The following is a 14,846-nucleotide window of genomic DNA, read 5'->3' as shown; positions in this document are numbered from 1 at the left end:
TTGTCACTATGGTAAAGTAGGATCCTTAGCCCAGTTTTGGCCAATTCATTTTATTTTTAAAAAACTGCATAACGCGGTATAAAATTGTGATGCTTTGCTTAATTAACAATATTTGCAAATAAGTTGTAGGACTAAAAACATGATACTTATATTTATTTCAGGTACTCATCTCTTCACTGATATACTCAAATTGAAAGATATTCACATATAAGCACCCCAGCCAAAATACATTTGACAGAGATTATCTACATTCGTAGCTTCCAATATTAGGTGATTGGTTTGTCCCTCTATACTAAGATTTAAACCATAATTATCCCATTTTTGTCCTTGGGGCCTGATCAAACCTTTCAGCCTCTGCTCGATATTTTTTATATGCTCCACAGCCTAATTTTTATTTAAATATAATAAGATTAAGATTAAAAAATGTATCAATTGTTTAAACTAAAATAGATGGTTGTACCTTTTCGTTGGTTTTTTCTCCAGCTTCGCTCAGTGGATTTTTGTTCCAACCGACTAGTGGATCATAAACAAAAGGTGTAAGGACACTTAACAGAGTACTAGATTGTTGTCGGAGTACTCTCATTGTAATTTGACAAGCACGTCTAAACGGACCTTCGTACCGCAGTGGTCCCATAGCGTCTACCATATTATGCGTTAATCGAAATGGAACACGCTCTGGCCAATCAAATAATTCTCCCTAAAAATTAATTTAATTAAGCTCAATACTAATAATTAAATAAAATGTAATTTTCCAAAGATGATTTGAATAACATTAATTAAATACCCTATTGAATAAACAATTAAAGTCCACGTGAACGCAATCTCCACACTTGGAGTCGAACAAGATATTTTCTCCGTGTCGGTCACCCAATCCAAGTATGTAACCAACCATGGACATTACAGCTGTCGTTCTGATATATGCGGTACGTGCTTCATACCATCCATAAGGATCTGGAAAAGTGATCTTGAACCAATCACCAAGAACAGGTGGATGTTTTGGTAGCAATTTTTCCTCGAAAACTTTTTTCTTCTTCTCAAAGGGATCTTTCAATAAACAGACCATAGTCTTTAGTTCCTTATTATTAACAGCAATCTTTCTCTCTTGATAAAGGCTCAATAATATTGGACGAAAACCAACAAGATTTGGGACCCACTCTATCAATCCACACTCCTCATTTAAAGGAACAACACTATATGTACGAATATAGAGCCTCCTCTGCCTAGATTCTGTATCCTTTTGAAGGTATTTGTTTACAATATCGTTAAATTCCATCAATCGGAAGTCTCTTCTCAAATCGTCCTTCGGCTTGCACATAAACAAATACTTTTCACCATCTGAACCTTTAAATGCAATTCTTCTTGGCCTCTGCAAAGATGGCATTACAGCTACTTTTTCCTCTATACCTGTGATATAAGACCATTCCATGGAGAATGGCTGGTGTTTAATAATGGAAGATTCTTTCCCTGGAAGATGAAGCTTTCTGAATACCGTGGTAGGCAGCATGATTTGACTGAAGTCATGACTCTTTAGTAATTTTGGTAAATTCTTTGACAAAGCACTGACTGTGGTAGTGGCAGTATTATCAGCAATTGGCTTGTTGGATAATTCAATCATTGTTTCCCAGAGTCTGTTAAAATCTCTTATCAACTTTACCATTTGACTGGTCTTCAGTTTAGAATGGTTAAAAATTTCTTGGCAGCGCTTTTGACGTGCTGGATAGGAAGAGTTATAAACTGAAGCCATCATCCATAAGCAATGCTGAGGATAGGCACAGATTAATTTTACCAAAATTGAGCAAAGTGTTTCCTGTACTTGCCTACATGGATGGCAAATTCTTGATACCAATTGACTAAATGCTGTTAGCCACATGAAAGTTGGTAATCGGTCTTTGTATACTTCCATGATTTTCGTCATTTTTATCAAAGTGTCTTGCTTAATTTTATCAGCCTCACTACCATAGAAACTTGTACGAGTTGTGGTACGAGATGCATAATCTAACCAAATTGTAAGTAATTTTGGCATTGATTGATGAATATACTTGCAGCCAAACTGAAGAGATTTGCAATAATAATTCATCATGTGAATTTGGAATTCCCTCCCCTTGGTATCTCTTTCCTCGTCGGACATTCTCTTAACGATTGATTCATAATAATCTGCACAGGCAAGCATACTCTTGTCCCATTCTTTCCAAACCTCAATGACTTCTTTGTAATTTAAAATACTACAATCGGTATCTACATTGGCAGTTTCGTTATTATACTTAGCAAATAATAATTTTGCTTTAGCACAATATCTTCTCTCTTCAATACACTCTCCACTTGCCAATTGTTTGTAATAAGCAGAAGGCTTGAAACAATTAGAGAAACATCGTTTCAGAGTCGTGAATGCTTCTTCCTGGCATCCTTTTTGCCAATAAAGTTGGGCTTGCTCTATGTAAAGTTCTTGAGCAGGACAAGAATCAGTGGCAGATAAAATGTGCATATATGCTTGTTGATGTAACCCAGATTTTCTGGCTATTTTTGCACTTTTTAGCCAAATTTTTCCAATCTCCTCTTTCAGCACAGAATTTTCTATCTGATTTGTTGACTGCTGCAGATGAACGCCCAAATCCAAAGTGGCTCTTCTCATACTCAGTACAAATTCTACTCCGCGAGAAGCTCTGACTAGCTGACCCCTTTTCTCCCATTCATTAAATATCTTAGGTAAATTATTTACATTTTGTAGCATCAGAGACACAGCTTTATCAAACTCGTTCAAAACGTGCAATTTCATGATACTGGAATAACTCTGTTGATAAGCACCAGGTCGTGAAGCATGCGCCAGCAAAGAAATTAAATTTTTCTTCACAGTCAGTACATCTGGCTTTATACCATTCTTCAGATCATCGAGCAAAGCACGCTTTATATTTTTCTGCGAGTCATCATTGAGACTGGTAAAATGCGCGAGTCTCCAGAATGGCTCGTGTTCGTTCATTAAAGGCTCTAGTTCTGGTCTGTTACTGAGGACACCTTCAGTAATGTGCATAGCAGTAAAAGGCTCATCCAGTCCCAAGTAACATTGGATCATTCCTTGTAGATAGGAGGGTTGAAGCTTCTTTTTTTGTGCTAGCCTCTCGTAGCACATAGCTGCATCCTGAAGTTGTCCACTAACTTCATGGGCCAAAACCAATTGCTGAAGAGTTGGTGATTGGTTTTGCGTGGCCAGGATACCTGAAACTCCATCAGGCTCGTCTAGTTGAGCATACATCTTGGCTAGCAAACCTCCTTCGGTAAGATCCGACAGTCCTTTGTTACTAGAGACCATGTGCTGCTCCAAATACATCAATCCTCGATGGTATTCGCGTGACTGATAACATCCCTGGGCTATTACCAAACTATCCAGCTGTGAGCAAAATGTCTGTATTGCCACATAAGCATTATCTTGTAACAATCGTCTTTCTCTCAGCCACTGCTGCAAATGATCTAAAACAGTAAAAACTATTTGAGAGCAATGAGTTCGCCTTGCTTCATCTGATATTCTTGTGTTATCCACTTTTGTACTTAAATCATGCCTGAGAGGTCTTCTGCGCAAAAGCTCTGGATCAACAGTAGTTTCTTCCTTCACACTAATAACAGTTAACATTTCTTCCTTCAATTTCTCTCTAGCCTCTTTGGTACCATTTATTATAACATAGGCTACAACGTGGGGTAAGCAAAATATCATTGTTTTCATGTCTCGCTTGAAAGCTGGTTTGCAAGCACGCAACATGTTGTTCAAGGTTTCATTTTTTATTGCCAGGTGCAAACTACAAAGCCAATTGAGAGTCCAACTCTCCACAGAGGAGCCCGACTCAGAACCATAAATAGGATGTGGAAAATTATTTTCTTCGATCGTTGTTATCTTGTAGTGAGACGTCAGAAAGGGAATGATGATCTGTTGCACAGACAGAGGCAAATTATGCCAAGATTCGGAATTTTTCCCTTGAGGAGAAATTTCAAAGAGTCCTAGAATCTCTTGAATGGCGAGTGAGAAGCAGTCCATACTGTGGGTACTTTTCTGCATCTGAAAGGCTCTCACATTCTCTAAGAGCAAAGCTACAGTAAATTTCTCGTTCATGTCAGAAATAAAATTGCTCTCATCCCTGGAAATGATTCTTCTTGGTAAAAGACTGGGCTCTATGGCACCTAGCTCACCCAAGCATTCTCCATACAATAAACGTAAAGCCTCATCCTTATCCTGGCATCCCAGTAACAGAATGTTCAAAAGCTCAACGATTAAAGGATGTACATCTGTATTTGATAATATCATTTCATTTAATTCCACTCTGTGCTCAGCTAAAAATTTCTGTAAATGTTTCAATGCCCTGAGACGTACTTCATCAGTTTCGTGCATTATTCGTTTCATCCAAACTTTCAGGCTCTCTCCAAAATCAGCTGGTTTTGCCTGTAATACGTGAGCTTTCACTATATTGGTTATAGTACTAGACGCGTTGATATCGTCTATAAAAAATAATTCTGAAATGTGTCCGGACATCGCCTCATTATTTCGGACGAATAGAAACTCTAGCATTGCGTTTGCTTTATTTGGATATCTCTCCAGTAAAGGTATCATTGAGACACAAATTGTAGGCAATAATTGACCAAGATCGTCAAACGAAATATTATGCAGAAATGCATTCCAAGCTTCACAGACCAAAGGGCCAAAACCTGGTCTTTTGAAATTAAGAGATGTACGCAATGTTGCTAGAATCTTATATTTTAGTGGCGTAAGAAATTCCTGTCCCATGTACCACATTAACGTTGCTAAAGATGCAAGGGCTGATTTTTGAGTATATTCATCTGATTTTATACCGAGGTTCATATCCAAATTCACTAGAATTCCATGCAGTTGAGGCATTAAGTATAAGGCAACTCCCTCCTTTGTATTAAAATTCGCCTTATGATGATGGCTGTCGTATTCAGATATAATCTCAAGATAACTTATGACTTTCTCTGGTGACTCATAAAAGTTCAACATAAGTTCTCCAAATATTCCCGTAAAGTATTCAGTTAGCAGGTCGGTTAAATTAACTTGAGTAATCTTTGATACAATTTTCAGGCACTGTGTCCCAACAATGACTGGAACATGGAGGAATGCATAACTGCAGATGTTGGGAAAATAATCCACAAATAATTGTTTTTCATCCATTGCAAGGAGCTTTGCCATGTCGTGGAGAAGATCGTAAGCTTTTGGTTGCTCTGTGATGAAAAAGAGCAAATAGCAAATAGCGTGGTGTCCGTCCTTATATAAAAGTTGCCGAGATCCGTCGTAACCAATGCATTGTGCTAGCCAGTGAATAGATGTTGCAATATTATAGGAATGATCGATGTAATTGCAAACAACGCGTTGCATCATTAATTTTAAAAATTCTTTTTTGTATCGAAAGTAGAGTAATTTGGGTGATATACCGAGTGATTTTGCCACTTCTTGATAAGCGATCGATGCAGATGCCACGACTACCGGTGAAGACATTGGATGGAGTATCGTGATAAAAAGAACATTAATCATTTTCCTCTCTGTCAAATATAGAGGGGTGCAAACAAAATTTTTTGCAGTATCTAAAACTGTTACATGCAAGTCGTTGTTAGAAGCATCTAAGGCTTTCTCTAGAGTGTCTAATATAGTTTCCATTATTGTATTTACAAAGTTCCTTAAATCATCTGGTACATCATCTTGAAACAATTCTCCGTTTTTCTGGGATAAATCTATTTTATCCCTCAATATCTTTCCAACCACTTCTGCGGTATTTACACGTACTTCTAACTGACTATCTTGTATGTATTTAACCCAAATTTGCGTAATTTTATTATCATGAAATGATTTTACGTGAGCTGAGAAGCAACATAAATTTTCTGACATTTGCTGTCGCACTTCTTTGCATGGTGATGAAAATAATTTGTAAAATTGCTTTATTATTTTGTCATGATGTTCTGAAAGATATCGTTCGTTCCTTTGATTATTTGTATTTTCATCATTTTCACAATGTTTGCAATTTATTGTCCATGCTGCATTAGAAGTTTCTCTAAAAAAAAATTATCATTGATAATACAGGGAAATGACAGAATTTAAATTATTCATTAATTACCTAACGATATCTGCATTTCCTGCAAGAAAACAAACTACTTGACCCAAAACTTTAGCAAGTGTCTTTTCAGCCTTCTCATTATCACAATTGAGTATTTTTTTAAGTATTCGTTCAAAAATATCTTCCAATAAAATTTCAGGTTCTCTCAATAACAGTACAGTATTCCTGTAAAGGTTTAATTGGAAACATTAAATAGACAAGTTCTTTTTATAAATAATAGTAATTTTTTAAAATGAAACAAAATACTTACAATAAGCAATCAATCATTGGTTCAACTATCTTATCCATCTTATTATCAAAAAGTACTGATGATAGCAAATGCATCCTCTCTTTGCCGCTACCGTATTCACAAATTGCATTTAAACATTTTACTTTTATATCCACATCCACAAATTCAAAAGTTTGTATAACTTTTCTACCCAAACGTTCTACAGTTTTTCTTGTAAATACTGATGTTAAAATTGATTGAATCAATGGTCTATTTGATTCTTCATGTGCCATTACCTGGGTTAAATTTTCCAATATCATTTGAAGTTTTAATTTATTTGTATTACAAGATTTTATAAAAATATCTAGAATTTTATTCAATTCATCTTGATATAAAAATATATTAAAATTGTATCTTTTTAAATTGATTTCTAGCAAGCTCGAAGCTTTTAAAATATGTAATGATTGTTCAAAATCTTGATTACAAACAATAGTCATTAGGTGTTCTTGCAAGGACTTCCATGCATCACAAATTTCTACAGCATATGTTGCACCATTTTCAATCTTTTGTTTTATATCATTCAGAACAAAATGTATAAAAATGATTGTGAATAATGGACAGGATTGAAAGTAGCCCAAAAATTTGGATACTTCAGTCTCTGTACATGACCTTGGTGCTGTAATTAAATATTTTCTTAATTGGCAACATACTGCCTCTTCCAGTGATTTCTTAGAATGATCTTCAATATTGTTTGTTAAAGTTTTTATTGACAAACAATGCAAGATTTCAATAGACAATTCATATAATTTATCTGATATAGTAGCTGTCTGTACAAAGATTATTAAAGTGTCAATAAATTGTTGCAGCATAGTTTTTGATAAATGTCCCGAACTTCTCCACATAACAGTTGACTTAACCATTTCTGTAACATACATTATCAATGTATCCAAATTATGATCTCTATGGCATAGCACATCATCTTCTGGTGTTGTATTAATAACAGAAAAATTAAAAATTTGAGAGCAAAGTTTTACTGCATATACTTTAACTTCCGGATTGGATTCTTTAATTATACGTAATAAAACTGGCCAAAAGTTCTTATGATTACATACTGATATACCAGATTTTATAAAAATCTTAATTATAGAAATTTGAACTACAGGTACATTGAGAGATTTCATGGTTACTGGGAAAGGTGTTAGATCTATGCCTTCTATCAAATATCTTTCAACATTAAACTTTGATAACTGAATAGTATCATCCTCTACACTTCTTAAATCAAACTCCAATAATTCTATTAAAAAAGAAACCATTAGTAACGAAATAACAAATACATACCAGTATCATATAAAATCATAGATTACCTTTGAGGATGTCAGTATACTCCCTGCTTATTTCATTATATAATACTATATTAAGCGCTGATAATATTCTTAACATGCAAGCTTGTACTTTTATACTGCTAGAAAGGACTTGATTGCTTAATGGCTCACCAACAATATAGAACATTGTACCAAAAAGCCAAGTTGTAAAAGCTGTGAGAAAGCAATAAATATATGGCTAATTTTCTTTTCAATGTTTGTAACTGAATTTTATTATCATTTACCTGTATACTGTTTTTGTACAGATTGTTCTGTTTTGTTAATGCCATTAGGGGGAACTAGAACATTCCTTAAATTAGCAGAACCCTTCAAGATTGAATCTAGAAAGGAGCGCAGCATTTGTTCAACTGATGCATTTTTTAAATCTGAAAAAATGGCAAGAACTGGGCTATTGATAAACTTCCACAAGGACTCTGCCACTGCTGCTCCATTCCTGAAAAAATTAATTTGTATTATTCAAGCCGCTACATTAAGCGTCGATATTAATAATATTTAAAAAATACAGTGATTTTCTAAGCTTTCGTTTTTTTAAGGAAAGTTAACAATTAAGCAGATTGAACTAACAATAAAAACTAACCCAGTACTGTCACTGTGTGCCGCCGACGTGCTGTCATTTTCCGTCAACGTAGTAGAATCAGTTTCCATAATTGATAACAGATTATCAAAAATAACTACAAAAATTCACTGACAGGAAAAATAACATTTTGATGTTTCTCTCGCATATCCTATTTTAAGTTGACATTTACACACAATTGTATTATAATTCATGCATTGCATACTAGCTAGGTGCTACTGATGAAAGGAAAGATGAAAGCATGGAGGAACTCGCCAAAAACCGGCACCACCGGCACCAGCATGCGCAGCGTCTCGGCTATCCGTGTTGATTCAAATGATTCAATACGCTTTCGCTAGATAGCTTTACAAGGCGATTCCATGTGGCGACCTCTTCTTCTCAATCGACGAAGCAGAAACGCACTTTACCGATAATGGTACAGCCAATAGCAGCAAATTTTCCAGGATCTCCTCCAGGACCAATAACCTTGACCCCGATAGGCCTGTATACTAGGAGGCCGGGATTCCCTAGAAGACGGAAGCAAGTCCTTGTCTCGAGAAATGAGAACATCGATATCCGGTCTTAAGCCCTTATTCAGATTTCAATAGCTACTAGGAAGCTTTAATTTTTTACAATAAAAAATATTGTTACAATAAGCCTAAGCTTCAGATTATTACATGAAAATATAGAGAAGCTGGATTTCCTTTACAAAAACTACAAGAAAAATATTATAAATCAATAAAGGTCGCGATTCACAATGTAAATCTGATCTCGATACGCTCCCCACATGGTTTTTCCCTAATAATATATTATTTACAAAATATAATTTAATTTATTTCAATTATGACGTTTAAGGAGTTTACTAATATATTCCAAATTAAAACATGTGTAATTGAGAAATAAATACATTGAAAAATACTCTCGTTACGTTCTCCACTTGGTATATTTTTTAACTGTAAACCCTATAATCTCAATCTGCCCTAAATATGATGAAAATCCGTCCCATCTCGACCTAGTATTCCCTGCCCGGCTCCGGTAATCCGGTTCCTGAATTTTTCGACTACCCACAAACCACTCTTTATACAATTTAGAAAAGAAAACTACATTTTATTTTAAACCTTTATCATACATGAACTTTGTGATACAAAGGATCGCTAAAAACAATTTTGTCTCACGTACAATTGCGGACTTTGCAATTCATTTATCACTTTTCAAACAATGCACCTCCATAGGACCATCTGGGTAGTAGAATCTTTTTCAATAGGAGCAACGTGAACAACATAGGATACCACTGACCTCATACTCAAAGTAAGTATATGCGTACGCATGCGCGTCGTATTCAAACTAAACGTAAACCTCGAATTAAATATATCTTAACAATCTTTTAGCAAAAGAATGTAGGGCAATGGGAATGACCAAAGAATTTAAGTAAAAAGATTGGGAGGTATGGGTGCAAGATATATATATATATATATATATATATAAGAGAATGAGAGAAGAGCGCGCGCGCACTCTCAAATATCGACCGAAGGGTCCCTGCGCGGACTCTCCTCGTTCAAATCGCTCAATTTGCCACTAGCTGCAAGCGCGACAACGCCTCAGCGCCGTTCTGATCTTAAGGATCGGTGGCTGCAGGTCTCCCACGTGACTCCTCCACTCGTCTTACATCCCAAATCCAAACCTATCTCCTCGTACACCCTAAAATGTGAAAGTGGATTTTTTCATAATCAGGATAAAGTCACCCTGTTATCTCTCCTCATCGTGAGATCTAGTGCTATCCGATCGTTATCTCACTTCAGTCACCTGTTCCAAAATTTTAACTCCTGGTGCATAACGTGTCGCGTATTCTGAAATAAAAAAAATTATTTAATTTGCTAAACAAATTTATATAATTTTATCAAATTCTATCAGATTTTTTAGGGACAAAACCTAAATGAGTAAAAAAGTGAGAATTTTTTCATCAGCTGATCAAACCTGATTTTCAAGCTCCATACCTGAACAGGATTATCGTGGATGCAGTAAATTTGACCCGATGACGAGGCTTTGACATACCATCAATGAAAATTTAACCTGCAGTGTGGAAAATCCTGATTGCTTCAGTTTAATTGGAACCGGAAACTTTATCTGTTTGAGAAAATCCAAGTGCACATAGCGTGAGAATAATTAATAATAGAGAATTGGCCAAATGCTATGTTATCGAGAAGTTATCCCGAGTTAAGACATAAACAGCATTCTATGGCCTATCTTAAGAAACGGAAGCAACAATCATGAGCCTAATAATTTAATCCTGCCATTAAGCACTGAACAATTGATACGATTATAGTTCATTATGCCTATCGTCCTTATAAGAATAAATAAAATTATCTTAATGGATATCACCTAATATCGGCCAAATGATAACACGAGATTAATGTAAAATGTATATATTGAATGTGGCGGTACAAATTGGACATTCGTTGACACCGCAGAACCTATCTGGTATGCGTGAAAATTATTTCTACCACGAGGTAAGATGTCACGAAGTTTTTCATTTTTTCGTTTCGCTCTTCTCATTCATTTCATTCATTAACACAAACTCTTTAGCTGCTGTACTAATCAGACATACTTCCATTTGACGATAAAGAAATTTCTGTTGTTTGTGTTTTATAAATATACCAAATTAATAAAAAAAATTCCTTTTTTATTGAATTTTAATCAATGACAAGCCATTTTAGAAAATTCGGTGTTTTAATTTTTGTTAATAATTTTTATCGCACTTATTAAATAGTGCTTAATTAATTGCTTGCAATATTTTTGTACAAAAGTAAAATTAATTCAATTTATAGTAATTTGTTTTTAAGTATTTCATTATTAGTTATTTAATTATAAACAGAATTTTGTTCATTTAAAGGTATAGATATTTAGAAACAGAGTTATCCTAAGGTGTAGTAATTTTTATAAATAACAACATTGTCCCTTTACTATTTTGAGTAATGTCAATCTTCAATTTCAAATAATCACTCAAATAAATCAGCAATCAATGATGAAATTTTTGTGACTAAATATGTGCCCAATCTAATTTATCTAATCTCAATTTTAACAAGCACTAGAAACAGTTAGATTTGATAAAAAGTTTGATAAAATATGAATAGCATGAGATATATCAATTAAATACAGCATCTATATTGTTATTAAAACTTATCAGAACATTAAAGGCCGAGTAAATATAATATCGTTTCCATAGGTTGACAAATGATTGCATTGTTCAAATCATGAAAGATTTATTCATACGCGAGATTAAAAGGGGCGGATATCACTGATTATTTCACAGTCCATTACTGAATTATTAACGGAACTATTTTTCAGATAAAGGAGACCTTGGAGAAAATTTCGCGACTAGTATTTCCAATACAATTTTAACGCATATCACGTACACTATTAAAAATTCCATCTAGTCATCTTTAAATTTACTAACATTTGTTTCTTGACTAATGAAAAAGTTTCAGTTCAAAATTCCCACATGTTGAGTGAGAACAGTTAGCTTTAAGGGTAGAATTGTTGAAAACTTTTAAGAACTTTCATCGACCAATTTACTTTAAGTTAATTTTATTTAAATTAAAGTGAATACTAATGTAATTCTACCGATTACAGCTCAAGCCGAAGGACCAAAAGACGGCCAAATTTCAACAAGTAGAACGTAGTTCCAGCAGGATAGCAAAGAATAATGGAAGAGACTCAAGGACGTTTGAAATCAAAGTACAAAAGAGTGGCTTACGTTTACGAAAGTGGATAATCATCATACTGATTTTCTTATTGACCTCCCTGCTGGTCATCAATAGCTACATCACTGGCCAATTTCGGGTCATCAAGCTCAGAACCTTCGGCAATAATGGTACACCAGGTATATTTCAAAGTTTTCCTATGGCAATCGATCATCCTACAAATTCCCTGATTGATTTGAAGTCATTGAAAAAACATTGCAGAAAGCTACGTTGAAATAGCAACTTTACCGAAACCAGTAATGACTCCTGGCTACCTCGTTAAAAATAAAGGATGTAGAATACCGGAAATGGACCCTTTCGATCCATCGATAAAAAAATACATTGAGAAGGAGGAACCTATAAAATGCGAGAATGGAGAACAGCCACCGCTGATTTTATCCAACGTTAGTGCTATTTACGTAAATCCAGCAGCCAGAGAATATTATTACAACGAATCAGAGAAGATAAACTGTTGCTACAGGAACTTTTGGAGATCGAAGGACAGTGACGAGGCAATTTCGTAAGTTCACAGAATCTGATAAATCGTTTGTGATACAATTTTAGTCAATAGAGACTGTGATCAACGATTCTTTCTCCTAGATTCGATACAGAGTGCATTCCTTTCGAAGGGTCGAGATCGATCAATGTGGAATTCATCAAAATCGAGTGTAGTCGAGACAACAAAAAAGTGTACAAGGATTACCACGCTTTTGTGCCACGCAAGGATGCAGTGGAGAAGCGTTGCTCAGACTTGAAAATCCAAAAAGCTGAAGAGTTCGTACAGCCTAGTATTCTCGTAGTGGGTCTGGACTCGGTGTCGAGGCTCAACTTCCACAGGATGATGCCCAAAACTGTCAAGTCCCTGCGAAAGTTGGGTGCAGTCGAAATGTTGGGTTACAACAAGGTTGCTGACAACACTTACCCCAATCTGGTTCCAGTTCTGTCAGGAATGAATCAAGATGAGCTCCAAAAACACTGCTGGAAGGACAAGAAAACACCTTACGACAACTGTCCTTTCATCTGGAAGAATTTTAGTTCATCCGGATATCGTACGATCTTCGGTGAGGATGCCTGCAAAATTACTACCTTCAATTACCTAAAACCAGGGTTCAAGAATCAACCAACAGATTACTATTTGCGACCATATTGCGTTGCCACTGAGAACGATATTGGCAACACCCACAAGCTCAATGCAAACCTCTGTGTGGGTACCAGGAAGACCTTCGACAATCTTCTCGATTACACCAGTAAAGTAGCCAATGTCTTCTCCAGCGACCTCTACTTTGCCTTCTTCTGGGAAGCCAGTCTCACTCACGACTTTTTTACGTATCCTCAACTGGGGGATGAGTCGTATTCGAAATTCGTCGGTGACCTCGAAAAAGGAAACCTCCTGAAGAATACAGTATTGATTATGATGAGTGATCATGGAATGAGATGGGGTAGTTTCAGACAAACCTACCAAGGTCGAAGCGAGGACAATTTACCCTTCGTCTTCATGGTTTTACCAGATCGGTGGAAAAAGAGGTACCAAGTAGCCTGGGCTAATTTGCGTAGGAACACCAGGAGTTTAACGACCCCCTTTGACCTTCACGAAACGTTGATGGATATTTTGGAGCCCAATAGACTCGAGGAGCACGTGATCAGATTCAGGAGTCAGTCGATGGCCTCCGAAAAGATTCCGAGGGGTATCAGCTGGTTCCTATCTGTTCCAGATCACAGAACTTGCGAAATGGCGGAAATACCTGGCCATTTTTGCATGTGCCACGAGGTCAGTGATGTGGCCTTGAGTGACAGTGGCTCCGAAGAAAGCGCCAAATTCGTCATCGAGGAGCTCAACAAAATGCTCAGGAGTTATCCGCAATGCGCTCAGTTATCTTTAAAAACAATCAGAAGCACTAAGGCCTGGACAGGCGTAAACAATAATGAAAATAAGACTGCACCTTGGGTGGACTATACGGTTACCCTGCAAGCTCTGCCTGGCAATGGAATCTTCGAAGGATCCGTAAGATACAGAAGCTACGACAAAACCAGAAAGCTCATAGGATCTGTCAGCAGACTCAATGCTTATGGCAGACAGAGTGCTTGTGTTGACGAGTTCAACATGCGCCTATATTGCTATTGTCTTTAGACCCATCTTTGACACGACCTTTTAACCTCTATTTTTTGTAGCCATCTTTGCCAGGTTTATTGCATTACCTCTTCGATTACTCGCTTTTAGTCTCCATTTTTACTATTTTAGATTTAAGCAATCGTTGTTGTTAAAAAGAGAATAAAGTCAGCGTGTAAAACTTGTGTTTTATAAAAAAATATATATATATTTCTTCTCTTTCCTTTACCTGCGACAATCCACCTGTGAGATGATGCAAAATTGATATACCAAATTACCAAGCGAGATGACAAGAGAAATTTATTTGATTATTAATAAGACTCGTTAAGATGTAGTAAAAGAATATTCGCCAATATTAGGTACGATAGTAAAATAGAAATACTGACTCAAAAATAACCGTTTGCCGATCATTTAAATAGGCATTTTTTGACAATATTGGCATTTTCAATTATTGTAAGGTTGCTTACAAAAATATTGAAATAGAAAATGCCCATTGGTACATCATATTATAATAATTATATACTAGTATTTTACTTGGCAAAATTGATCGGTTATATTAACTGGAACACAACTATAGAGTGTATTTTAATTGAGAGTGTTAAATGAGGGAAAAATGGTAGCTGGAAATCGGTCTTTAGAAGTGCCCTATAGCTCTGATCAGTGATCATCAGTGATCTTGCAGTGATCTGATCTAATCTGATCTGTTCTGAGTAGTTCTGACGCAAAAAGCTTTGTAGCGCTATTGTTGCTGA

The 14,846-nt window shown here is 35.8% G+C and overlaps 2 protein-coding genes across 4 annotated transcripts; one reads left to right on the top strand and one right to left on the bottom strand.

Annotated features, from left to right (window-relative positions):
• Window positions 1–17: 17 nt before the first annotated feature.
• LOC136782395 (serine/threonine-protein kinase atr-like) lies at window positions 18–8,904 on the bottom strand. Its single transcript, XM_066741815.1, has 8 exons — window positions 8,272–8,904; window positions 7,919–8,127; window positions 7,677–7,847; window positions 6,355–7,606; window positions 6,105–6,269; window positions 785–6,041; window positions 461–697; window positions 18–384 (listed from the first exon to the last, which is right to left on the bottom strand). Exons 1-8 carry the CDS (start codon window positions 8,337–8,339, stop codon window positions 202–204), a joined length of 7,542 nt encoding a protein of 2,513 aa, XP_066597912.1. The 5' UTR covers window positions 8,340–8,904; the 3' UTR covers window positions 18–201.
• A 1,182-nt stretch (window positions 8,905–10,086) lies between these two features.
• On the top strand, window positions 10,087–14,290 carry LOC136782396 (uncharacterized). Of its 3 annotated transcripts, none has more exons than XM_066741816.1 (4): window positions 10,087–10,754; window positions 11,878–12,127; window positions 12,210–12,507; window positions 12,588–14,290. In XM_066741816.1, the coding sequence occupies exons 1-4, from the start codon at window positions 10,665–10,667 to the stop codon at window positions 14,113–14,115; spliced, it is 2,166 nt and encodes a 721-aa protein (XP_066597913.1). In that variant the 5' UTR covers window positions 10,087–10,664; the 3' UTR covers window positions 14,116–14,290. The 3 variants fall into 3 exon arrangements, with proteins under 3 accessions (XP_066597913.1, XP_066597914.1, XP_066597915.1); XM_066741817.1 differs by lacking the exon at window positions 10,087–10,754 and adding an exon at window positions 11,542–11,775; XM_066741818.1 differs by lacking the exon at window positions 10,087–10,754 and having other exon boundaries at window positions 12,000–12,127; window positions 12,190–12,507.
• The last annotated feature ends 556 nt before the right edge of the window (window positions 14,291–14,846 follow it).

This window comes from Prorops nasuta, unplaced genomic scaffold (genome assembly GCF_024137725.1).
Source record: "Prorops nasuta isolate Cenicafe-Biocafe unplaced genomic scaffold, Cenicafe_Pnas_1.2 PNAS00025, whole genome shotgun sequence".
NCBI lineage: Eukaryota > Metazoa > Arthropoda > Insecta > Hymenoptera > Bethylidae > Prorops > Prorops nasuta.
This window is presented reverse-complemented; position numbering and strand designations above follow the sequence as displayed.